The 25,840-nt window shown below is 39.7% G+C and overlaps 5 protein-coding genes across 6 annotated transcripts; 1 reads left to right on the top strand and 4 right to left on the bottom strand.

Moving 5' to 3' along the window:
- The first annotated feature begins 3,108 nt into the window (after positions 1-3,108).
- LOC133848818 (uncharacterized) lies at positions 3,109-4,261 on the top strand. Its single transcript, XM_062284513.1, has 2 exons — positions 3,109-3,250; positions 3,328-4,261. Exon 2 carries the CDS (start codon positions 3,454-3,456, stop codon positions 4,201-4,203), a length of 750 nt encoding a protein of 249 aa, XP_062140497.1. The 5' UTR covers positions 3,109-3,250; positions 3,328-3,453; the 3' UTR covers positions 4,204-4,261.
- Positions 4,262-5,439: 1,178 nt separating this feature from the next.
- On the bottom strand, positions 5,440-7,853 carry LOC133847317 (glycosylphosphatidylinositol anchor attachment 1 protein). Its single transcript, XM_062282281.1, has 5 exons — positions 7,569-7,853; positions 7,156-7,506; positions 6,901-7,101; positions 5,705-6,810; positions 5,440-5,638 (listed from the first exon to the last, which is right to left on the bottom strand). Exons 1-5 carry the CDS (start codon positions 7,744-7,746, stop codon positions 5,510-5,512), a joined length of 1,965 nt encoding a protein of 654 aa, XP_062138265.1. The 5' UTR covers positions 7,747-7,853; the 3' UTR covers positions 5,440-5,509.
- Positions 7,854-8,470: 617 nt separating this feature from the next.
- On the bottom strand, positions 8,471-11,537 carry LOC133847316 (males-absent on the first protein). Its single transcript, XM_062282280.1, has one exon. The coding sequence runs from the start codon at positions 11,465-11,467 to the stop codon at positions 8,585-8,587; it is 2,883 nt and encodes a 960-aa protein (XP_062138264.1). The 5' UTR covers positions 11,468-11,537; the 3' UTR covers positions 8,471-8,584.
- A 1,877-nt stretch (positions 11,538-13,414) lies between these two features.
- On the bottom strand, positions 13,415-15,716 carry LOC133847318 (type II inositol 1,4,5-trisphosphate 5-phosphatase-like). Its single transcript, XM_062282282.1, has 5 exons — positions 15,307-15,716; positions 14,303-15,194; positions 14,050-14,236; positions 13,763-13,987; positions 13,415-13,666 (listed from the first exon to the last, which is right to left on the bottom strand). Exons 1-5 carry the CDS (start codon positions 15,699-15,701, stop codon positions 13,509-13,511), a joined length of 1,857 nt encoding a protein of 618 aa, XP_062138266.1. The 5' UTR covers positions 15,702-15,716; the 3' UTR covers positions 13,415-13,508.
- A 3,232-nt stretch (positions 15,717-18,948) lies between these two features.
- Positions 18,949-25,752, bottom strand: LOC133847942 (type II inositol 1,4,5-trisphosphate 5-phosphatase). 2 transcript variants are annotated; one of them, XM_062283278.1, is made up of 10 exons: positions 25,606-25,752; positions 24,869-25,102; positions 22,981-23,167; positions 22,630-22,909; positions 22,372-22,560; positions 21,681-22,031; positions 20,685-21,576; positions 20,432-20,618; positions 20,137-20,361; positions 18,949-20,040 (listed from the first exon to the last, which is right to left on the bottom strand). In XM_062283278.1, the coding sequence occupies exons 2-10, from the start codon at positions 25,052-25,054 to the stop codon at positions 19,883-19,885; spliced, it is 2,655 nt and encodes an 884-aa protein (XP_062139262.1). In that variant the 5' UTR covers positions 25,055-25,102; positions 25,606-25,752; the 3' UTR covers positions 18,949-19,882. The 2 variants fall into 2 exon arrangements, with proteins under 2 accessions (XP_062139262.1, XP_062139261.1); XM_062283277.1 differs by lacking the exon at positions 25,606-25,752 and adding an exon at positions 25,414-25,539.
- Positions 25,753-25,840: the final 88 nt, after the last annotated feature.

The following is a 25,840-nucleotide window of genomic DNA, read 5'->3' as shown; positions in this document are numbered from 1 at the left end:
ATTTTCTTTTTTGTGACACAATAAAGACGACGCCATGCGAACATATATTTTATGTTATGTTGACTTTCGAATTCAGGATGTCAGGATGCTAAGAAAGAGTACACACACACACACACACATATATATAGTAGTTCACAGCTAGAGGATGAGGCGAGTGGCTACCCTAGAGATACGACCAAGTAAAAGAGAATGAGAGGAGTAGAAAGAAGCCTTACCATGGAAATTGTGAAGTCTGGCGCCTGTCGAGGCAGACACGACTACACAAGTCTATGCATGCTTATCCTTAAAGTTTGTCACAGTTAAATAACAATAAATGTCACACAAAACGCCATAAGCGCGCCCGCACACTCACAAACACACACACACACACACACGCACACACACACGCATGGTGTGGCACACTAACTGATAGCTGCCGACAACGACAAGGACATAAAAGGCAAAAGTTGCCTCGACGCCAGCAGAGAGCGTCGCATAAAAGTTTTCTTTTCTCTTCGGCACATCCTCCACGGCCCTGGCTCCTTGTCTTCTGTCTCCAGTCGCCTGGCGTCTGCTTCTTGGTGTTCCTTTGGCTCCTTTTGGCTCGTTTGCTCGTTGGCTCGTTGCTCTTTACCTTGGCAACGTTGTCGTAGATATTCCTCTTCTTTTTTGGTTTTTTTTTCTGTTTTTTTTTGGGCGAGTGTAAGCTTCTGAATGAGGCACGTCATAACTTTGCCATAAAACAGCTGACAACTCCAACGCAAGCATATAAAGATGCCATCATCCCAGTGATGCCATCCCACCGCCCCACCTCATCTTCTCATCCTCGATGCTCACCCCATTCCATCATCATGCGTCGTGTGTGTGTGTCTGTCTGTCTGTTTTCTGTGTATTGTAGTTGTTTCAGTGGCTTAATGTGCTAAACAACTGCGTAGCAAAAAGGAAAGGACAAAAGGAATTGAACTTCAGAAAATTTAAGCACTCCTCCATTGGCAGCAGCAGCTTCACCAGCTCCACCAGCTTCAGCAGCATCAGCAGAAGCATCGTCAGCAAGAACCAACAACAATCTGCTGCCCAGCCCTGTCTTGTCCTCCCCTGCCCCCCGCTTCCCAGCCTTTCGTTTATTCCTTTATGCCACATCGTTGCCTATCCTTAGTTACCTAAGCTAACTCCGTTTTATTTTCGCCAAGAATTATTTATCTAGCTTGTTTTGCCTTTTGTGTCTCACTTACATTTTTATATACCCTACATATGTACGATGTGCATTTAGCTGAACTTAAGATGCATAATAAAGTAAAGAAGAAGCCTTTAAGCCATCAGTTGGAACTGAGTTTAAAAGTGTTCAACTCTGTAACTACTGTTTGACTGCTTAAGAATAAACTTTATTTTTAACTAGTGAATTTGGATTTACGTATATGTTTTATGGTGTTGCTGCAAGTCACGAAATTTCGATTTTTTCAAAATTCACTTTTCACACTTTTCACTTTTTAACACAGTTTTCTTAGCCTTAAAGTATGGTATACAAAAATTCACAATTTGTATTCATCCTTTCGTGCCAATTCAAAATTTAGAATTTGAAAAACAGACTGAAAAAGAAGTCCGTCAAAATTCCAAATTCTTCTCAACAAGTATTGTGATACACAAAAACAAGTAAGAAAGCCACAGTCGAGTGTACTCGACTGTGAGATACCCGCTACCCAATTTGATTAAAAGCAATATATTTTGCGGTATTATTCTCAAAATATACCGAATATACTGCAAATATACTAAAAAAAATATTAAGAATATACCAAATGGTATGTTTGGTATATCGATATAGTACACCATTGTACAATGTGCTAGATTGTCGGCCAAAGCAACTCAGACCCCTAGTAAGTAGGCGTTTTTGCCCATACAAAAGTATTTCTTTAATAACTTCCACAATTTTTATCTGATCAAAACCAAATTTTCAGCAGCTTTAGCTTTAAAATTACGCTTTTTATTCGATTTTTTTGATTTGCGGGGGTGGGAGTGGGCGTGGCAAAAATTTGAAACAAACTTGATCTGCGTGCAAACATAACAAATGCTGTCGAAAACAAATTATAGCTCTATCTCTTATAGTCTCTGAGATCTAGGTGTTCATACGGACGGACGGACAGACGGACAGACACACAGACGGACAGACGGACATGGCTAGATCGTCTCGGCTGTTGACGCTGATCAAGAATATATATACTTTATAGGGTCGGAGATGCCTCCTTCTTCCTGTTACATACATTTCCTGTCGGCACAAAGTTATAATACCCTTCTACCCTATGGGTAGCGGGTATAAAAAAAACCATAGATTTTAAGCTAGTGACTTACTGTGTTTCTGCTTGCTGCTTACTTCTGTTCCCCTTGTATTTTTCCAGCTGGCTGTAGGAAAATTCATATATTATTATTATTCATTATTCAATTAACATATGTTAGCAAGCAAAGATACAAATTAATACATATACCCTGCGGCAATTTGTATGACTTTTTTCCTATATCGATCTTTTAATTATATATTCTTTTATATTTTATAATGTACTTCGATTTCTTATGTATACGAAAGCGCAAAGCGCTTTACTACAATTCTTTGCAAAATGCTAAAAAATAAATCTAATAATAATATATACAATATATAATTGTACATTTCCTTAGTATAACAGTGACTAAGGCATACAGCTTGACGACCCGATACCAGGGTATACTATAAAATGTGTTGTAAGCGCATAATCATTGCGTCATAAATTCAAATATGAATGCGCAATGCGAGAAGGATGAAAACTAGAAGTGCACAATAGATTTCCATTAGATTTGATGCAGGTGTGTGTGAGCAAAGGTCTTAGTTAGACCTAAAGTGCGCTAACACGTATATTTTTAGTCGGGAACCAATCTACCAGTTAATATGAATGTGCTCACTTAATCATACAAAATGTGCAGATAGCTTAACTATAATAGCTACGAAACTGACAGAATAGTTTACATATATAGAGAGATAATGGTAAAAAGTAAAAATTAGTATATTAGTATATTATTACAGTTGAAAGATTCGTGGACATAGAATAACGACATAAGAGATTTTAAAAATTGAGAAGAATAAATACCTAAAGTATTTAGGCATTCAGATATACAATTCTTAATTCACTCTGAGTTAACTGTCTGTGTGTAAGAAGCAGGTGACTTGAGCACTTCACATTTGTACACATTGTTGTGTTCAACAATCGAGTCGATCAAAATCAAAAGGAATCTAAACCAAGTATAACAAGTAAAATCCCTAACCTTGCCATTATTTTTACCACACATCGTTTACTATACAAAAAACAAATATTTTTTGGCCCATAGATACATTCATCAATATGAGCGATACACAGCGTCAAGTCAAGTTTGTGGCGGAGCAAGCGATGGCCAATCTGGTGGAGCACGCCAAGCGTCTTCAGCTGAGCAGTGTGTCGACCATTTCGAGCAACGATGAGCACAACTTTCGCAAATCATTGTCCTTATCGAACTCAACCACACCAGCCACTGGCAAAAAAGTCCAAGGTCAATGTCAATGCTTCTGGCATTGGCGTTGGCGTCGGCGCCAGTGGTGGCGCTCAACGTATGGCGCACCCAACTGCTCGCAAGCCGCGTAAAATTGAAGCGGAACCAACACCGCCACCGCCATCGCCACGGGAGCAATGCATGATGGCCGAGCTGCGTGACGAATACGATCAGACCGATCTGCTAATTGAAAAGATGCTTAGCGATGCCACCAGCTTGAACGAGGAGATGATAAACTGTTCGCAGCATCAGCGTGATTTCAATTTGGTGCAGGAGATCGAACTGGAGACGAACAGACGTTCGGTGGACACACTGTTTGAGGCGTTGAGCGCTGAATGCGAGCGCCCTGATCTCAGGGATGTCATGCGGCGTTGCTGCAGCGCTTTGGAACGCTCCAAGGAACGTGTCTGCTGCCCAATTAATAGCGATCTCCAAACCATGAACACAGCCTCCACTGTGGAAGACACAACTGACAATAAGTCGTGGTCACAAATTTATTACAACGGGGAGGAAAACCTCGAGAATGAGTTGCCACCACCCGGTTATCTGACTGATCTGGAGCCCCTCGAAGCGTCTGTATGCCCATCTAAACGCCAACTGGACGAAATACTCAATCACACCACTCCCACCATAGACATGGATATGTCCGTGGTCGAGTTAATCACTCCACAGACTTAATAGGTTTCTTACATTGCAATTGTCGCTAACAATCAATAAAGGTTTCGATGCACTGTCAGTGACGCTGCCTCTCATCCCTTATCCCTCCCCCTCCCTTGCGCCGGGGCGAATCCTTCAATCCCCAACATGTGTGAGAAAGACGAACTTTTCTTGTTAAGCTTCCCCCAATGGAAAGCCATCGCTGAGCCAAGTGCACCATGCTGCTGCTGCTGCTGATGCTGCTGCTACTGTCGCTGCTGTTGCTACCGGGATTGAGCTGGAAGCTTTGGCTTATAACTAATTACCACCTTGGTTGCCTCCAATGCGTTTGCCTCCGCTTCACAAAACTTTAAATTGAGTTGCGTGTCATAGTCGAAAAGTTTATCCACCTAGCTACTACATAGCTGGGAACAGCGTTGGGCTCTCTTCTCCTCTTCTTCAGTGTGAAAGCGTTGTACTATCGCTAGCTGCCACAATAAATCAACTTTGTCAAATTATGTACACACACAAGCACAAGACTCCCAAACACTTCTTCCCCTTTCCAACAAACGCACAGTTTTTGCGCATAATCCACATATATAGACAGAGAATAATGATTTCCAACTTTTTTGCAGCTACATTTTAGTGGGAGAAATCTCTCCATAACAATTTCAAATAAAATATCTCAATTCATTGGAAGCTTGTCGAACTTTCTGAGCTGCTCTTCACTCACACAACATTTGGATTGCTAAAGTGTCATCAATTTGTAAAATCGTATATTATATTATTTTCTTTTTATTAATTAATCTGTCTTGCAAAATTTCTTTCCCTGTAAATGTTTACCATAGGTTAATTTTTTACGTATAGGTTAATTTGTGCTTGATCAATTTTAGTATTAAATTTAAAACATTTAAAACTGTTAAAAAAAAAAAAATATAAAAAAAAAGCGAAGTTCAATTCAAGTTTAGTTGACCGATTTAATATTAATCACTCTTTTCTAGTTCTTATCTTTGCAATCGAAAACACAGAAAACACCTTTATATGTTTACTGCCCATTTTATAATAAATAATTGCTCAGAAAAATAGCATAGAGCTTGATTTATCTTTAACTTACGTAGAACTTCACATTTTTATCTTTAAGTTGGTCCTCTTTAAAACTAGTGTAAACAAAAGAAGATTAGAGCGATTAAACCCAGTGCTGATTACAAGTTAAAATTGTTCACATTTATTATATTAAAATGGTAGCTTATGATATGGAACGATTTTGAAGCAATAACATTCTAACGCATACATATCTCATTTATTAAAATATCATATTAAACAGATATGGAAATAATACAATGTTAAATCAATTGGTTTTCAGCTTAGTCTTAGTAATCTCAACATCCCGGCGCTTGCCCACCGCCAGTGTCCAGCTAATAATCCAGAGCGGCAGGAAAATGGTGCAAACGACAAAATAAAGCCAATTGCCATAGATCTGCAAAGAGAAATGAAATTAATAATTCAAGCCGACAGAAATTTGGTCATGTATAGATTAACTTACCACTGAATCAATAAGAGCAAACGTGGCTGCATCCATGGCAGCCGAAGCGGCACGTGGCAATAATTGCAGTGCGGTGAGCTCAGGAAACTGATAGAAACTCATGATCAACACAATAATATAGATGATAACCAATGGATTCAATAACAAAGTCCAGACACAAGTCAGATTACGCATCGATTTATCGCCCGCCTTCGTATTCAAAGCAATTATCAAGGGCATCGAAATCACAGCCACAAAGAAGCCCAAGGAAAAGTTAAGTAGTCCAATGACGATCATAGCACAACCATAAATGAGCAGCAGACCAATGTGAAGCAGCTCCAGTCCGCCCGGCGGTAGAGTAACTACAAATGGCAACACGAATCCAATCACAGTCAATCCGACCAGAATGCTCGCAGTTAATGGGGCTGCGCTCAACGGTAATTTCGAAAAGTATTCCTGCAGTGGCAACACATTGCCGCAATAACCGATGAGCAGGACAAATGTGAGATAGATCAACACCGAGCCATAGGGCAATGAGAGTTTCATTGTATCGGCGGCCAATGTTGCCTTTCCACCAGCACTTTTAGCATCCGATTGTGTTGCAGCAACGGTGACATCCAGTGTCGACCAGGTGAGATAGGCCTTGATGAATGTGCAGGCAACGAGCGCTATCAATGCTGGCATATAATCGCCAATGGAGATGTAACGATCATTATTCACAATCACATAGAAGAAGAAACTCTGATGAAAGCGTTCCAGCAAATTGTTCAGACTGCGTGCAATGCCCTCAATGGCCTTCAACAGTGGCACCGCCGCTGACGTTGGATTGCTCTTCACATTAGCATTGGTCACCCGCTTCGATGCTGTTATGGTCAACGCATCGATGCGATAGCGATGGAACAGACCGTGATTGCCATTCGGTACACCCGAGGCTTGAGACGATAGCATGGCCAGCATTTGGCGCAGATTTTGCTCATAGTTCGATTGATGGGAACGACGCTTCTTGCGCGGTGTGTGCTTATAGCCGGAGACGACGCCTTCACGTGCCATAATGCGTTGCACCAAATTAAACATGTCCAAATTAGGCAACTTTCCATTCAAACCTTCAATTTTCACATCAATGTAATCTACGGAAAACATCATCATTATAAATTAGATTGCCAAAACTATATTATTATTCCTTCGATAAAAGATTATATATAGAAAAGACTTCTTACCAACTTCCAAATCCTGCACTTCAATGTTTAATGCCGCCTGCAAGGAGCCGGCACGTGCTGGCAGATTTCCAGCACGCAAATAGGCATCGGAACTATCGGATTCCTTGTCGCCATCATGATAGGCTTCTAGCCACGCCTGCATACCCAGCTGCTCTTGTTCGGTTACCAAGAATATGAGATCCTTGGCCCAATAGTTCTTACCTAAAAACGCAGATAATTAATGTAATATTCTTGTCATCGAATTGGTCAACTTACGTCTGGCAAAGTCGGCAAAGGCGAGCAAAAGTGGCACACTGGGCGTAATGTCGACATGCACCGAGCTAGGCACACGATATGGAGCTGAGAAGACGATACCCTCTGTGGAACCGATGCGTGGTGCACGCAATATACCATAAATGTTCTTGCCATGAAACTCTTTGCCATCGCCAAATGGATATCGCAGCGTATAGTTGTGTGTGTGCGTCTCGAGACCAAACTCTTGGAATTTGGCAGCAATCCAAGCGTGTGGCGTTGTTGACTGATGATCCTTACGTTCGCGCTGCAATTCCTCCAACAGCTGAACAGCCAAGCGATTCGCCTCGATGCGTATCTCCGGGTACACAAGACCTGCACAAAAATAGGCTTGTCTATCAACAGCACTTGCAAAACAGTTCGCTTAACAATGTTACCTGGTGACAGTGCATTCTCCGATAGGTACGTGCCATGATTGAATTCGGGCATCGCCAGACACAGAAACCAAACCACACCCGCTGTGTAGAGGGCGAGGCACAGTTTGCGCACATGCTTGGCCAAATTGTCCACCAGCTTGTTGTGCGTGGACAGCGATGGATCGGACAGCAGACCCATTTCTTGCAGTTGATTTGTTATTTCTCCCTCACATAAAACGGCGCAGGACAGCAAGCAAACAAAATTAAGCCGGCACGACTAGGGCTGAAGCACTACAGTTATTTTTGTTATCGATAACAGAGTATTAGTATTTAATTTTTTTTGTGTTATAGCACACCCTGGTGATAGTAAATATACCGAGCCGACACAAAACAAAAAGCACATCACAGAATGTTTAATGAAAAACATTTATTTTTTTCTGATTTCAATTTTAAATAATGGCCTATAAATAAATAACTTTTTAACTATTGGAAAAATTAAACAACTTTAAATGTTTAAAAGCTAAAGTTGGATGAGCTCGGCAAAATACAAATGAAGTAAATATACCAAAACTTATACCAAATATGTTCCAATAAATTTCAGTTATAATTGAAGCAGTTATAATTAAGATCAACTGCGCCCGCATTAATCATCTAATTAATGTGAACTATGCTATAGGGTCAAACTGCAAGGCCTGAGAGTATTTAAGCTTGCGGGATTTCTATAAACTCTCATCCACAATATGCATTATGCTTACCAATTTCCGTATCTAAGTAAACCTAATGTTTAATTGAAATATGTAATATTTCCTTTTACTAATAACACTGGTTTCAGTTTCTGCTTTTATTTATTGTGTACAAAAAAAATTGGTTGAACTCACTAATTATTATTCATGATTAAATTTCTGAAACTTAGAAAATACAAAAAAAATATTACAATCTACTTAATTTTAGCTTGTCAATACATTTTCATAATAATAGGTATCTGAAGCAAACAGATATGGTTCAAATTACTTAAGCGTGCAAAAAAAAAGCATAATCTAATAAACTCTTGCTACTGTCGCCGGCGGCTCGGCCTCCATAGAACTATCCAGATCCTCACCAGCCTCCGTACTCTCGGCTTCCTCTCGAGAACCGCCAGCCTGAGTGGCTGACGCTTGACTTTTTGCCTCCTCAGATGCCTCTGGCATATCAATGGCCGCTGGCGCTTCCTGCGGTGGAGGTGCTCCCTGAGCCGCTGGCGTGCCCAATGCGGCCGGCGCTCCAAGTCCTCCGATAGCCGCATGAACACCAAGGGCAGCCAATGTACCTAGAGTTGCCGGCGAGCCTGGCACCGTTGGCGCCGGCACAATGGTGCGCACCTGAGTGATGAGGTATGGCAATGTGTTGTGTGGCTTCCAATTCAAGAGGTTTAAATCGATAGTGAGTTTGGGTCGCTTGAATTGGGGCAACTGTAGATGCTCGTGTATGGTCTTGGCCGTCACACAAATCACATTTTGTCCCTTCCAATATTTTATCATCTTCATCGATTGCAGCGTATAAATGATGTCATCTCGGGTAATGCCGCTCTCTTTGCTTAATTCCTCGATGCTCGTCTGTTCCGCTGAGCTGCGTCCCTTCATCAGTTCGAGCAACGTGTACGCCCAATAGCTGCGATAGCTGAGACGTCCCAGATCGGACAGCGGTGTCTCCGGGCTGCCAATGATGCCCTCTTCGCGCGACAGCACATAGCTAAAGGCAATTAAGAGTTTTCCATAGCCTTTGCGCTGATGCGGTGGCAAGACAAGAATGCATGCCACATTGTTATAAGAACCCTTCTCTTTGGAGAAATAGCCAACAATGTGACTGCCCTCCTTGTCAATTTCGCAGAGCACATAGAAAAAGAATGGATCCATGTCGAAGAAGAGACCCTTGTGGTCGAGAAACAGTTTGGCCATCAGACAGAGCAGCTGACAATAGAGCGGCTCCTTTTTGCCATTCACCTCAAATATGGAAATGGTACCCTTGCGATAGATTTCCTCACCAGGCGGCTGACGTCGCTTGCATTCGCTCATGTGGTACCGATAGCTCTTCTCTAGCAGCATATACTTGAGGCAATATTCGCAGACGTACAGCACACGCGCCTTTCCATATTTGCCGGGGAATGGACTAAAGTACCAGGTATTAATCTCATAGTTGCCAAATTGCAGCTTATCAATGTATTTGATTTTCGTTATGTTCTCGTGCTCCTTTTCGAGGGCTGCTTGGGCGGCTGTGAGTTCGGCATGACTCTTCTGCACATGATTAATCTCATCGTAGCGTCGCTTTTGGTAACGTGTCATCTTCTTGTCGCTGTAATCATAGCGATTCTTATCGCATGCCGACAGATAGTAATCCTTGTTCACCTGTCGCTTGGGTCGTTGTTCCGTTGCCTGACCGCTGCTGCTGCTACTGCTGCTTACAACGATATTAGCTCCACTTGCACTGCCACTTCCACTGCCGCTACCACTCCCAATGCCGCTGGCACTAGCACTTAGACTAGCACTGCTTGTGCCAGGCTGTTCGCTAATCGCTGGTGTCGATGGTATTGGCGTTGGTACTGTCACGCCACCTAAATCTTCAGCATTCGTTGAGATGCGATGTCTGCTTACCCAGGCGTCCAGACGACGATTGAGACCAACATAGTGCACATAGTATTCATTCGGCGTGCCCGTATTGTCCGTGCATCGTGATTGTAACACTTGGCCGGCATGTACAGTGCCATCGTCGCGTCGTATATAATAGATCCTATTCGGATTTTCAATGATATCGATCTTTTGCAGTGTCGGATCACCGCCACTTGCGCTGCCACCGCCAATATCACCACTTTCAGCCTCCACATCGGTTGTTCCGGGCGCCGTCTCCATCTCGCGCGACGTGGCATCATCATCACCATCATCATCATTCTCATCGAATTCATCGTCATCCTCATTGTCTTCGCTCTCTTCGCTGCTGTTGCTCTCCTCACTGCTGCCCGAAATGTTCTCAATGTCTTCGTTGAGCAGATTGCGTGTGGGTTTCGGTGGCGCAGCCATCCGCTGTTGCCGTACATCACGTACCACCACTCGTGGCACCGGCGGAGCTGGCGGTTGACGCATCTCTGTATGTTGACTGTATGTGGACGCCTCTGGTGGCATGTAACGCATACGTTTGTATGGCAGCAACAGATCGATGTCCCCGTCATCGGTGGGCGACTCGGGTGTCTCCGTCACCTCTGTCACCACTGCTTCCATTTCAATGTCTGCTTCCGCCTGAGTTTCCGCTTTGCTTGCCATTTCCACTGCGTTGCTTGGAGTAACATCTTCGACAGCCACCTCTGTCACCTCGCTGCTGGCAACCATTTCTTCTGCGGCAGCAACACTTTTGCTAACTCCCTCCTCCTCTTCTCCGACAGCCACATTAAGGCTGCCGGCAAACTCTTCGTTACTCACAAAGACAACTGTATTGGGTGAATGCTCATCTTCGGTAGCATCAGCGCGAACATCGCTGCCCTCATCCGAGTCTGATGAACTGGTATCGCTTCGTTCACCGCTGCTCGAGCTGCCGCTGTTGCTGCTCTCGTCCTCGAAGACGGAACTGCGATTAGCGTCCATTTGTTGCGAATGAGGCTCCGCCATCTCCCCAGTTTCTGCCACTGACACCGTACTTGTCTCCGACTCAATTGTTTGTTTGTCGGCATCTGTTGTAGCAATCGATTGATCGACTTCGCTGTTATCGGCATCGGAGGCTTCGATGGGACCGCTTATTTCCAGGCTGCTATTCAGCTCGGAGGCTGTATCGTCATCGGGTGGCGGAGAGCGTGGTGGATTGCTGCTCGTTGATGGCCGCTCCCAGTCTGGTATGTTGCCATGTGTTTCTTTTGTTTTGAATCGCAAATATTTCATAAACTCTTCCGATCTTTCCATTCTGCGCTTTGCTGCTAAATGTAAAAAACAACTCGGCTATTGTGCTTCAATATGACCACATTGTGTATAAGCAAAAATACTTTTCTTTACCATGCAGGTAATTGCTTTATATCAACTGAATTCTAGTAGAACAAATTGCAGTGTTGAGTAACGTGAAGCATATTTTGGCGCAAAAATCGCCATCAGCCACATACATACATATTTCAGTGTTGATAATATAATTTTGCAGTTCTAATGGAACTCAACACATCCAATTTAACGGGCAATTGAATTCTTGAAGCTTTAATAATTAAATCAATTGCTTACAGCAAAAGTATTTTACTTAGTCCTTTAATTTTGAATAAGTTATTTTTATTGATTTATTATCTGAAATATAATTCAATAAAAGAAACATAACTGCATTAAATTTTAAAAACATAGATGAATGTCAGTTTTTTATACCCGCTACCCATAGGGTAGAAGGGTATTATAACTTTGTGCCGGCAGGAAATGTATGTAACAGGTAGAAGGAGGCATCTGCGACCCTATAAAGTATATATATTCTTGATCAGCGTCAACAGCCGAGACGATATAGCCATGTCCGTCTGTCCGTCTGTGTGTCTGTCCGTCTGTCCGTCTGTCCGTATGAACACCTAGATCTCAGAGACTATAAGAGATAGAGCTATAATTTTTTTTCGACAGCATTTGTTATGTTTGCACGCAGATCAAGTTTGTTTCAAATTTTTGCCACGCCCACTTCCGCCCCCGCAAATCAAAAAAATCGAATAACAAGCGTAATTTTAAAGCTAGAATTGTGAATTTTGGTATATACAATATTTACTATAGTAGTTATGATGCCTGGTTGCGATCAGATAAAAATTGTCGAAGTTATTAAAGAAATACTTTTGTATGGACAAAAACGCTTACTTACTAGGGTCTGAGTTGCTTTGGCTGACAATCTGGTATATTGTGCCGTCTATGGTATTTTTTGAATGCGGTACTATGTCGATATACCAAATATACCCTTTGGTATATTTTTAGTATTTTTGCAGTATATTCGGTATATTTTGAGAAAATACCGCAAAATATGTTTCTTTTATTCAAAATGGGTAGCGGGTATCTCACAGTCGAGTACACTCGACTGTAGCTTTCTTACTTGTTTTTTTTTTATTTTGACGGATATTTATAGTACATACATATGTATATGATTAATTAACACATTATTTGGGTGTTAAACTAAACGTTTATTAACATTTATTACTCTCTTAAATTTTGGAATGTTCTGGGCGCGTGTTGTGGATCGGATTGATCAGATTAATCCAATAATAAAATATTGCAGTGTCTTCTGATTGTAAAACCGTGAGATAGAGGGAGATAGATGGCGAAAAAGAAAGTGATAGAGTAAGCGTGTTAATTTTCGTACCCCCGAATATATTATAGTTTATGTAATTATTATGTTATTAAATTGATAGCCCTGCCGACAAGGAAAATTCTTATTGATTGGCTGGTAGTTTAACTGCCATAAATATGTGATGTTTAATTCACTTCTTAAAGATGCTGGACTTATTAACTAAATAATCGACAACACAAACAAAATAACAACAAAATGCATAAAATTAAATACAAAGTACCTTAAGTTAAAGCCAAGTGAATTGGAATCAACAAATCAACAACAGCAAATATTGTACATACATATGTACAGCACATATTCCATTAAGTATGAGTGCGATAACACTCCGTTAATTGGACATTAATTGCATGTGTTTTTGTTTGTTATTTGCATTTTTTTTTAAGATTTCTGTTTTCGTTTGTTATTTGCATTTTTTTTAAGATTTCTGTTTTCGTTTTATGCCCCATTTAGGCTGCAAGCCATATTATAATAATACATAATATGGTGATCGATGATGAATGTAGTTGATGTTAGTAAGGGGCATAAACATTTAACAGGTAAAGCAAATTCATTCCGAATTACAATTAAAATAAATAAGCAACTTATTTACATCCATATTATGGTCGGTATATAATGTAATTTCTTTCACGTCTAGGCCGATCGAGTCAACGACTATGTCTGCAAAATGGGTCCATGTCCATTGCCACCCACGATTGCATCAGAAGTTTCGATGTAGATAAAGCGCCGCATAAACTCACTGCAACGATTCGCGTAATCTATCGTCACAGCGCATTTACTGCTGCGCAATAGAATTCGTCCGAATATCGAAGCTGGATGGATGGAAAGAGATTGACATACATGCAATTAAAATGTATTTATACAATTACATAAATAGTATTGTGCTTTAATCATCGTATACAACTCACCAACATTAGATAGCTCGTAATCGTGACGCTCAATTCCCTCGCGCAGAAACATGCAGAGATGCATAAAGACATTACGCTTCGGCGGACTGAGCAACGCTATCAGCTCCATGGCCTCTGATTTGCTCTTACTGATTAGTAGATCTTCTACAAATGGCTCCAACAGCGCCTGATCGGGCAAATCGAGCAGCAACAGCAAAGCCTCGGCGGCTGTTTCTGGTGTTCCAGCTGCAAAACAAAATAATTATGATAATGAATATATAAAATGTGGCACTGCTGGGGATACGTACGAAACTCAGCCTCGGACCAAGTGTCGAGCCAATCGCGTACATCATTAAACTTGGCACTGAGTGCCTTCCGGCGATCGTAACTTTGGAATATGCCCCGCAATCGATCTCCTTGCTTGTGCAGATAATCGATGAGTAGAAAGAACTCCCGTGGCATCGTCACACGATATTCAGTCGACACATCATTCATCTAGCAAAAATTGAAGACGAATTAAAACTTTACGATCTGATGAACATTTTTGCAAGTTCAATTTACCAGTTCCTTGATTTCCTCCTGTCTGTATTCGCAAATAGGTCGATTCGTGAGGCACATTGTCTCCATGGAAAGGCCAAAGCAACACGGTTGATATTCGCCAGTCACAGTGATGAAAATGTCGCGTCCCGACTCCACATGCAAGATGAGTATATCAAAATCGCATTTACCCCTGGTCATACACATCTTTCGCAGCAGTCCCGTTATGGAATTTGGATCGACCAACATGCGTAGCTGTATGCTGCGTTCCGAGTCAATCATTAGACTATCGGAGCATGGATCCACTCGCAGCCATTTCTCGCAAATGTCATTAATTGGTGCATCCTTCACTTTAAACTTAAAGTCCACCTGTTGCGAACAATTGTTGTAGACATTAAAGTCAAGCGTTGAGTGCTCATTGAAGCGTACAAGACCAAAATCAATGACGGTCTTTGGTGCATGAATCTGGGGTTGATTGTCATTTTCACGCTTATCCACAGTCTTGAGCACCTCCTCCTGCACTCGTTTGTATTTAACCTCGTCGCGTGTCTTAATCTGCACTTTAAATATGGCATAGACGGGCTTATGATCGCTCTGTCTTATCTCCATGACGCTGTTGTAGTCCAACTGTTCTATGCGGTTACCCTTCCACAATACGCGATCACAATATGCTGGAGCTCGTTGCTTTTCGGACGTGTCATACGTATCGGTATCCACATCGTATTTGTATGTGGGTGCAAATTTGATATCACCCTCCATGTAGCCCCTGAAGCATCGATCATGTCGCATCTCATTGCGTAACTGATCGTATTGCAAGAGTTGCTCAAAGGTTGACGCATCACTCATCGCCCCCGGGCGCTGATATCCAGGCGGCTCCTGTATGCGATAGTTGAGATCTCCCAACCAGAATATGTGGCTACAATATGCAATTATGAAGTATTATTATTACAAATAATTACGCATATTTGTTATTAACAGAGAGAGAGAGAGAGAGAGAGAGAGAGAGAGAGACAGAAAGAAAGTCTTACTCATGATCGCTGATAGTGCGAAATGGTCGACCCTCTTCCCCGAATCGCATGTCATTCTCAATAGCTTTGTAGACTTCGTTGCGCGCCGTAATCTTCTCCATATGCGCGGGGAGATGTGAGTTAATGAAGCATAGATTTGCATTATTTAATTGGAAACTGACACCAACGCCGCCCTTGTTGCCGACTGCATTCAAGAATCCACATGTCACCTTGTGGATGCAACAGCGGAGAATGTGTGGACGCAGCTCCTTGCGTACAATGATGGATAATATGATGCCAGACAAGCGAACCGTCCTCAACACATCATAATCAATGCCATTCTCAATGTGCAGATTCTCTATAATTTTGCGTCTGTGAAAAGCATACAAAAATGTTATTGGAGGCGGATAGCTCATAATTCTTTATGTTGAAATATCTTATTGTATTATTCATCTTCATAACTTTTAATGCATGCATGAAAAATGATTAAATTTTTCGTGACGCATCTTGTGAGTAAACTAAAATTATAAATGCGAAACGTGTGTTAATAATAGTTTCAAGTGATTTACTATTAGAAGCATAATTTTGCCTTAGTTTGTACCAATTCATTGCATAAAGCGGGCATTGTTTGCTGGGAAGCTGTTCCACAATTTCGTATGATTTAATATACTTACATGCACTTTGAGGTGTACATTTGCTGTTGATTCCTATTTTGCATCTTGATTTTGGTAATTGTTTCGAACTCCTGCAATCCAATGGCATAAATATGTGGTGCATTTTGTCCTCGTGCCAGCCAAGGTTGCAGTGAGCTGGTGTTCTCCCAACATGGTCGATTATTCACATTCCAGGTGGCACAATAAATGCTACAAAAGTGTCGAAATATAAGTATTAACCATATGCATAAATATGTTTACAAAAATCAGTATTCATACGTAATATCTCTGTAAACGATATAGTGACTTTCACGCTTCTTTAGCTCCTGCTTCACTTCACCAATTTCACGATAGTCATCGAGCCTCCGAGAGTCCAGCACTTTTTCCTCATGTGTTATTAATGGGGTGATAATAATATTTAATTGGCCTTTCGTCATCTGTTGACAAATCAAACTATTATTGCGTTATGGAACTCTTGGAATCTGCAAAAAATTCAAAAATATATTACTAAACAGTTACGAAAACGAAAACAGTGCTTGTACTTGTTATTTACTCTTTGTCAGTTGGAAACTTGTATTTATCGGAAATACTTTCTTTATTTTCAAATTGCTGCTCACAGTAAGGTTGTTGATAATATATCAAAATATCAATATATCGATATGTTTCAAAAATTTATATATTTTTATCGTGATCAATCAATATCAATATATCGATATGTTTCAAAAATTTATATATTTTTATCGTGATTTGTTTTCCCAAATATCGAAATTCCGATATTTTTAATGATATTTTTTGATATTGCTGTCTTTCGTCACTCTGAATTCCGAAGTGACATAGAGTGAACGAATTCAAGGAAAACAAGGAGTTGAAACTGTATTTTAGCTTGCCCAAAGCTACATGGGAAACCAATCCACTTAAAGTGTGGAAATCGATACGATATTTTTTAAAAAATATTTGACAACCCTAGCTCACATTCAGTAGTGTGCGCAGGAGCCATCCCCAAGAACAAAGAATGCTTGCTAGCAAGCTGTTATGTCAATGAGTATGATCAGAAAGAACGATCGAACAACTTTCAACAGTAATAAGGCATATAAATACTTGTGTACTTGCCCAGAAAACACCATCAACAACAGCAAAAAGAATAAGATAAAGAGCAGGCAAGAACGGGAGCAGGAGGCAATCAGGACAGCCAGAAATGCCGAAATAATTCACATGAACCTTTCTTTTTATACCCGCTACCCATAGGGTAGAAGGGTATTATAACTTTGTGCCAACAAGAAATGTATGTAACAGGTAGAAGGAGGCATCTCCGACCCTATAGAGTATATATATTCTTGATCAGCGTCAACAGCCGAGATGATCTAGCCATGTCCGTCTGTGTGTCTGTACGTCTGTCCGTATGAACACCTAGATCTCAGAGACTATAAGAGATAGAGCTAAATTTTTTTTCGACAGCATTTGTTATATTTGCACGCAAATCAAGTTTTTTTTTCAAATTTTTGACACGCCTACTTCCGCCCCCGCAAATAAAAAAATCGAATAACAAGCGTAATTTAAAAGCTAGCTTGCGAATTTTGGTATATACAATAATAACTATAGTAGTTATGATTCCTGAGAATTTGGTTGCGATCAGATAAAAATTTTGGAAGTTATTAAAGAAATACTTTTGTATAGGCAAACCGCCTACTTACTAGGGGTCTGAGTTGCCTTGGGTGACAATCTGGTATACTGTGCCCTCTAAGATATATTTTAAATGCGGTACTACACCGATATACCACATATACCATTTGGCATATTTTTAGTATTTTTACAGTATATTTGGTATATTTTGAGAATAATACCGCAAAATATATTGCTTTTATTTAAAATAGGTAGCGGATATCTCACAGTCGAGTACACTCGACTGTAGCTTTCTTACTTGTTATACACTGTGCATATTCTAATATCTATAAAAGGATTTGCTGATTGCTTTGTGACTTTATTTATCTACTACTGTTACTTTTCATATGCAGGACTCGTTAATCGATTAAGTTATTTGGTATAATATACTATATGTGGGAGTTGGCAAGAATTATCGATATCTTTATCATATCACCATCCACATCTACAATCTGCTGCTCTCCATTCTCTTCCATTTGCATTCCAACATGTAAAGATTTTTCCTAATTTGCACTTGCACTAGCACAAAGCGTCAGGCGCTTCACTGCGTTTCGTTTTTGGCTACCCTGCAGAAAACCGAAACTCTGTATTGGGGTATATTAAAATTGTGTAATTCTTATAATAGTCCTAAAAGAGTACACCTAATATCCTTATTTAATTTCGTTGTACACAAGCAGAGCTCTGAAAATATCTATATTTTCCCATTTTCCAGTTACAGCATCAACTCCTAGTCGTATACTTAATCTACAAAATGCTGCACTACAAGCTGCACTTAACAGCTCTAATACTCTAACAAATTGTATGTTTACTCTTTATATTGGAAAATTTCTCATTCAAATTGTAAATTACAAAAATTAAAATAGGAGCAGCGTTTTGTTAGGTGACTGGTTCATAAATATTGCGAAATTAGAACTAATTGCTTTATATCAACTGGATTCTAGTAGGACAAATTTGCAGTGTTGAGTAACGTGAAGCATATTTTGGCGCAAAAATCGCCATCAGCCACACACATATTTCAGTGTTGATAATATAATTTTGCAGTTCTAATGGAACTCAACACATCCAATTTAACGGGCAATTGAATTCTTGAAGCTTTAATAATTAAATCAATTGCTGTTACTTCCTGCAAACAGCAAAAGTATTTTACTTAGTCCTTTAAATTCTGAATTAGTTATTTTTATTGATTTATTATATGAAATATAATTCAATAAAAGAAACATGACTGCATTAAATTTTAAAAACAAAGATGAATGTCAGTTTTTTTTTTTATTTTGACGGATATTTATAGTACATACATATGTATATGATTAATTAACACATTATTTGGGTGTTAAACTAAACGTTTATTAACATTTATTACTCTCTTAAATTTTGGAATGTTCTGGGCGCGTGTTGTGGATCGGATTGATCAGATTAATCCAATAATAAAATATTGCAGTGTCTTCTGATTGTAAAACCGTGAGATAGAGGGAGACAGATGGCGAAAAAGAAAGTGATAGAGTAAGCGTGTTAATCTTCGTATACCCCCAAATATATTATAGTTTATGTAATTATTATGTTATTAAATTGATAGCCCTGCCGACAAGGAAAATTCTTATTGATTGGCTGGTAGTTTAACTGCCATAAATATGTGATGTTTAATTCACTTCTTAAAGATGCTGGACTTATTAACTAAATAATCGACAACACAAAAAAAATAACAACAAAATGCATACAATTAAATATGTATAGTAATTACCTTAAGTTGAAACCAAGTGTTATTTAGTCGAATGAATTGGAATCAACAAATCAACAGCAAATATCATTTCGTATATTGTATGTACAGCACATATTCCATTAAGTATGAGTGCGATAACACTCCGTTAATTGGACATTAATTGCAAGTGTTTTTGTTTGTTATTTGCATTTTTTTTTTTAAGTTTTCTGTTTTTGTGTTTTAAGCCCTATTTAGGCTGCAAGCCATATTATAATAATAATACATAATATGGTGATCGATGATGAATGTAGTTGTTGTTAGTAAGGTGCATAAACATTTAACAGGTAAAGCATAGAACAGATATGTACGTAAATGCTAAGCCATCAAGAGTGAGCCACGGAGATACAGTAAAATGGAGAGAGAGAGAGAAATAGAACAATTCTAACTCACTCACTCGGTTGGCATACCAGTAAACTAGGCAAATACATTCCGAATTACAATTAAAATAAATAAGTAACTAATTTACATCCATATTATGGTCTGTATATAATGTTATTTTTGTTTACGTCTAGGCCGATCGAGTCAACGACTATGTCTGCAAACTGGGTCCATGTCCATTGCCACCCACGATTGCATCAGAAGTTTCGATGTAGATAAAGCGCCGCATAAACTCACTGCAACGATTCGCGTAATCTATCGTCACAGCGCATTTACTGCTGCGCAATAGAATTCGTCCGAATATCGAAGCTGGATGGATGGAAAGAGATTGACATACATGCAATTAAAATATATTTATACAATTACATAAATAGTATTGTGCTTTAATCATCGTATACAACTCACCAACATTAGATAGCTCGTAATCGTGACGCTCAATTCCCTCGCGCAGAAACATGCAGAGATGCATAAAGACATTACGCTTCGGCGGACTGAGCAACGCTATCAGCTCCATGGCCTCTGATTTGCTCTTACTGATTAGTAGATCTTCTACAAATGGCTCCAACAGCGCCTGATCGGGCAAATCGAGCAGCAACAGCAAAGCCTCGGCGGCTGTTTCTGGTGTTCCAGCTGCAAAACAAAATAATTATGATAATGAATATATCAATCGCTTCAATGTGGCACTGCTGGGGATACGTACGAAACTCAGCCTCGGACCAAGTGTCGAGCCAATCGCGTACATCATTAAACTTGGCACTGAGTGCCTTCCGGCGATCGTAACTTTGGAATATGCCCCGCAATCGATCTCCTTGCTTGTGCAGATAATCGATGAGTAGAAAGAACTCCCGTGGCATCGTCACACGATATTCAGGCGACACATCATTCATCTAGCAACAATTGAAGACGAATTAAAACTTTACGATCTGATGAACATTTTTGCAAGTTCAATTTACCAGTTCCTTGATTTCCTCCTGCCTGTATTCGCAAATAGGTCGATTCGTGCGGCACATTGTCTCCATGGAAAGACCAAAGCAACACGGTTGATATTCGCCAGTCACAGTGATGAAAATATCGCGTCCCGACTCCACATGCAAGATGAGTATATCAAAATCGCATTTACCCCTGGTCATACACATCTTTCGCAGCAGTCCCGTTATGGAATTTGGATCGACCAACATTCGTAGCTGTATGCTGCGTTCCGAGTCAATCATTAGACTATCGGAGCATGGATCCACTCGCAGCCATTTCTCGCAAATGTCATTAATTGGTGCATCCTTCACTTTAAACTTAAAGTCCACCTGTTGCGAACAATTGTTGTAGACATTAAAGTCACGCGTTGAGTGCTCATTGAAGCGTACAAGACCAAAATCAATGACGGTCTTTGATGCAAGAATCTGGGGTTGATTGTCATTTTCACGCTTATCCACCGCCTTGAGCACCTCCTCCTGCACTCGTTTGTATTTAACCTCGTCGCGTGTCTTAATCTGCACTTTAAATATGGCATAGACGGGCTTATGATCGCTCTGTCTTATCTCCATGACGCTGTTGTAGTCCAACTGTTCTATGCGGTTACCCTTCCACAATACGCGATCACAATATGCTGGAGCTCGTTGCTTTTCGGACGTGTCATACGTATCGGTATCCACATCGTATTTGTATGTGGGTGCAAATTTGATATCACCCTCCATGTAGCCCCTGAAGCATCGATCATGTCGCATCTCATTGCGTAACTGATCGTATTGCAAGAGTTGCTCAAAGGTTGACGCATCACTCATCGCCCCCGGGCGCTGATATCCAGGCGGCTCCTGTATGCGATAGTTGAGATCTCCCAACCAGAATATGTGGCTACAATATGCAATTATGAAGTATTATTATTACAAATAATTACGCATATTTGTTATTAACAGAGAGAGAGAGAGAGAGAGAGAGAGACAGAAAGAAAGTCTTACTCATGATCGCTGATAGTGCGAAATGGTCGACCCTCTTCCTCGAATCGCATGTCATTCTCAATAATTCCGTAGTCTTCGTTGCGCGCCGCAATATTCTCCATATGCGCGGGCAGATGTGAGTTAATGAAGCATAGATTTGCCTCATTCAATTGCAAACTGACACCAACGCCGCCCTTGTTGCCGACTGCATTCAAGAATCCACGTGTCACCTTGTGGATGCAACAGCGAAGAATGTGTGGACGCAGCTGCTTTCGCACAATGATGGCTAATATGATTCCAGACAAGCGAACCGACATCAACTCCTCGTATTCAATGCCATTCTCAGTGTGCAGGTTCTCCATCATTTTGCGTCTGTTAAGAGCAAACAAAAAGTTATTGGTAGCGGATGTTTCAAAATGCTTTATGTTAAAATATCTTATGCATCTTCATAAATTTTAATGAATGCATGAAAAATTATTAAATTTTTCGTTAAGTGACGCATCTTGTGAGTAAATTAAAATTATAAACGCGAAACGTGTGTTAATAATAGTTTCAAGGGATTTACAATTAAAAGCATAATTTTGTCTTAGTTTGTACTAATTCATTGCATAAAGCGGACATTGTTTGCTGGGAAGCTATTGCAATTGCCTCACGATAAGATAAGATAAGATAACTTATCTTTGCACAATTTCGTATGATTTAATATACTTACATCCATTGTGAGGTGTACATTTGCAGTTGATTGCTATTGAGCATCATGATTTTGGTAATTGTTTCGAACTCCTGCAATCCAATGGCATAAATATGTGGTGCATTTTCGCCTCGTGCCAGCCAAGGTTGCAGTGAGCTGGTGTTCTCCCAACATGGTCGATTATTCACATTCCAGGTGGCACAATAAATGCTACAAAAGTGTCGAAATATAAGTATTAACCATATGCATAAATATGTTTACAAAAATCAGTATTCATACGTAATATCTCTGTAAACGATATATTGACTTTCACGTTTCTTTAGCTCCTGCTTCACTTCACCAATTTCACGATAGTCATCGAGCCACCGAAAGTTCAGTACTTTTTCCTCATGTGTTTCAGCATTCGACATAGACTTTTTGCAAGAATAAATATGAGCAACGAATTCCTCGTAATCAACCGATTCTATGTCCGTTTTAATGGGGTGATAATAATATTTGATTGGTCTTTCGTCATCTGTTGACAAATCAAACTGTTGCTGCGTTATGGAACTCTTGGAATCTGCAATAAATTCAAAAACATATTACTAAAAGGTTACGAATACAAAAACAGTGCTTGTACTTGTTATTTACCCTTTGTCAATTGGAAACTTTTATTTATCGGATATACTTTGTTTATTTTCAAATCGTTGCTCACATTCAGTGGTGTGCGCAGGAGAGTGAAAGAAACGAGCGCATATGTGCCGCCCTTAGAGGATGAAACCAATGTCAGCAGACCCTCGACATGCTCCTGTCCTATAATTTGATATGCTTCAAAGATCTGATGAGAGACAAAACATATACATAAATATATTAACTATAAGTTTTCCAATTGGAAAGAACTGGCATCTTATCAAATCATATACTACGAACTATCTTTTTATATAATCAACTAGATTTTAAGAGCCAACAAATTTAAAGACCTCCTTTATCAAACGATTATATTGACGCCATAGATTTATAAAATTTTGCTATTATCAGTTACAATATTTTTATACCCGCTACCCATAGGGTAGAAGGGTATTATAACTTTGTGCCGGCAGGAAATGTATGTAACAGGCAGAAGGAGGCATCTCCGACCCTATAAAGTATATATATTCTTGATCAGCGTCAACAGCCGAGACGATCTAGCCATGTCCGTCTGTCCGTCTGTGTGTCTGTGTGTCTGTCCGTCTGTCCGTCTGTGTGTCCGTCCGTCTGTCCGTATGAACACCTAGATCTCAGAGACTATAAGAGATAGAGCTATAATTTTTTTTCGACAGTATTTGCTATGTTTGCACGCAGATCAAGTTTGTTTCAAATTTTTGCCACGCCCACTTCCGCCCCCGCAAACCAAAAAAATCGAAAAACAAGCGTAAATTTAAAGCTAGAGCTGTGAATTTTGGTATATAGTATAATTACTATAGTAGTTATGATTCCTGAAAATTTGGTTGCGATCAGATAAAAAATTGTGGAAGTTATTAAAGAAATACTTTTGTATGGGCAAAAACGCCCACTTACTAGGGCTCTTAGTTGCTTTGGCCGACAATCTGGTACATTGTGCCGTCTATGGTATATTTTGAATGGTGTGCTGTATCGGTATACCAAACATACCATTTGGTATATTTTTAGTATTTTTTTAGTATTTTCGGTATATTTTGAAAATAATACCACAATATTTTGCCCTTATTAAAAATGGGTAGCGGGTATCTCACAGTCGAGCACACTCGACTGTAACTTTCTTACTTGTTTGTATACAGGTTTAATGTAACAATGAAAGTGACTGATGGAATCGAACAGCGAATCTTCCCGCTGATAATTCAACACTTTATGTGCATTATTGCCTAACTTTATTGCTCAATCTAAGATCGTTACAGTGGGAATTTCGATAACTGTTTGGGTTGTTGCATTGATAGTTCAGTCAGTAAATGAATAAATCAGCTAAGACAAACAAATTTTAGAGGATTTGTTTTTTACTCATATTAAGGAGTTATATGAATCTTTGCTAATTGTTTTCACTACTGAACATACAAATGACTGACAAATTACTACTTCGAACTATTTAATATTATCTAAAATGTATTACTTTAGCCAAATCCAGTTTGAAGATGCGTGTGCTAGTTTTTATTTATATTCTTTTATTCATTTTTTTTTTTGCTAATTTTTCTTTTGTGCCTAATTCTCCCAGTGTGCTGGATGAAAATAATTATCACCAGACAGTGAAATACATTTAAAGAGATTGAACAAACAATGTTATCTCGAACCTCTATTTGCGGAGTTATGTTAAATGTAAATAGTACATTAAATAACTATCTACGGTGCTATGTTAAATATACGTGATACATTTGAAATGCTAACATTGAGAAGACAAATGTACTTGATATTTGAGAAGAGATAGCAAAATCAGGCAAATCAATGAATCGATTAATCAGTTACACTCGCATGCATAAGTATGTATATGTGTGCATGCATGTATGCATATGTATGCAAAATAGTCACTTACCAACTGAACTTCTTCATCCGACTTGAAACGTTGTTGCACCAGTTCCATTGTTGTTTTTCTCTTCGGTGGCACAGCCGCCGTTGCTGTAGTTGTGGATGTTGTCGTTGATGTTGGTGTTGTTGCTGTAGCTGTGGCCATGGTCGAGGCCGCATTAGCGCCATTGGGGAAATTGCTCCCGCGTTCCATCGCTTTTTAAGCTTCTTGCCTGCTGTTGTTTTTCTACTTCTGTTGTGGCTAAAGTGCAAGCGAATGGAGAATGAAAATAACATTGTTAACCACGATATTACGACGATGGTAAATGCCGGAATTCGTCTTCTCCTGCATGTATGTATGTGTAGTTCTATATATTATGCTATTTTTAGGAAAACAGCCAACAACAACTAGTGACGACACCACTGCTTGAGTTTCTTTTGCTGTCTTACAAGTGCACAGAAGCAAAAAACCAGCGATGTTAAGAGCCGAGGTCAAGAGACAATTTAATTTCAACGTTTTTCAATTTGTTTTACATTTTTCAATTTTTTTTTCTATTATTATTTTGAGCTTACATTGCGTGGAGTTAGTTAGTTTGTGGGTGTGGGCGGGTATATCTGTTTTGTTGTACAATAACACACACACTATTGCCGTCAATTATTCACACAGTGTGTAGAAGGAACGACGATGACGATAAAAAAGTTGTATTCAGCTTTCGATTTCAATTGTTACACACTCGGACACACACACCCATTAAAATTACTCACATATTATATAAACAGCGAACTCATTAAACTGCAATTATATTTAATCACAAATATTGCAAATGCAAATAACATACAACATACACTAACAATAAAAATGCAACTTTATGAACAACAAAACATTCCAGCCGAATGCCAATAGCAATACAAAAAACCAACGTCAACAGCTGATCAGGGTTGCAATACACAATAACAATCGATAATTTAATCAACACTAACAGCTGACAGTGCTGTTAAA

This window comes from Drosophila sulfurigaster, chromosome X (genome assembly GCF_023558435.1).
Source record: "Drosophila sulfurigaster albostrigata strain 15112-1811.04 chromosome X, ASM2355843v2, whole genome shotgun sequence".
Taxonomy (NCBI): domain Eukaryota; kingdom Metazoa; phylum Arthropoda; class Insecta; order Diptera; family Drosophilidae; genus Drosophila; species Drosophila sulfurigaster.
This window is presented reverse-complemented; position numbering and strand designations above follow the sequence as displayed.

Bases quoted from the DNA above. Each gene is read 5' to 3' on its own strand.
- LOC133847942 (XM_062283278.1), bottom strand. From the start codon at position 25,054: ATGGAACGCGGGAGCAATTTCCCCAATGGCGCTAATGCGGCCTCGACC. The intron at 23,168-24,868 runs GTAAGTGACTAT...GTCTCTCATCAG, and splicing joins CGGATGAAGAAGTTCAGTTG to ATCTTTGAAGCATATCAAAT. The intron at 20,041-20,136 runs GTGAGTTGTATA...CCATCCATCCAG, and splicing joins TTACGAGCTATCTAATGTTG to CTTCGATATTCGGACGAATT.
- LOC133848818 (XM_062284513.1), top strand. From the start codon at position 3,454: ATGAGCACAACTTTCGCAAATCATTGTCCTTATCGAACTCAACCACAC.
- LOC133847316 (XM_062282280.1), bottom strand. From the start codon at position 11,467: ATGGAAAGATCGGAAGAGTTTATGAAATATTTGCGATTCAAAACAAAA.
- LOC133847317 (XM_062282281.1), bottom strand. From the start codon at position 7,746: ATGGGTCTGCTGTCCGATCCATCGCTGTCCACGCACAACAAGCTGGTG. The intron at 7,507-7,568 runs GTAACATTGTTA...ATTTTTGTGCAG, and splicing joins GGAGAATGCACTGTCACCAG to GTCTTGTGTACCCGGAGATA. The intron at 7,102-7,155 runs GTAAGTTGACCA...CTGCGTTTTTAG, and splicing joins CTTTGCCGACTTTGCCAGAC to GTAAGAACTATTGGGCCAAG.
- LOC133847318 (XM_062282282.1), bottom strand. From the start codon at position 15,701: ATGAGCTATCCGCCTCCAATAACATTTTTGTATGCTTTTCACAGACGC. The intron at 15,195-15,306 runs GTAAGACTTTCT...TGCATATTGTAG, and splicing joins CGCACTATCAGCGATCATGA to CCACATATTCTGGTTGGGAG. The intron at 14,237-14,302 runs GTAAATTGAACT...AATTTTTGCTAG, and splicing joins AGGAGGAAATCAAGGAACTG to ATGAATGATGTGTCGACTGA.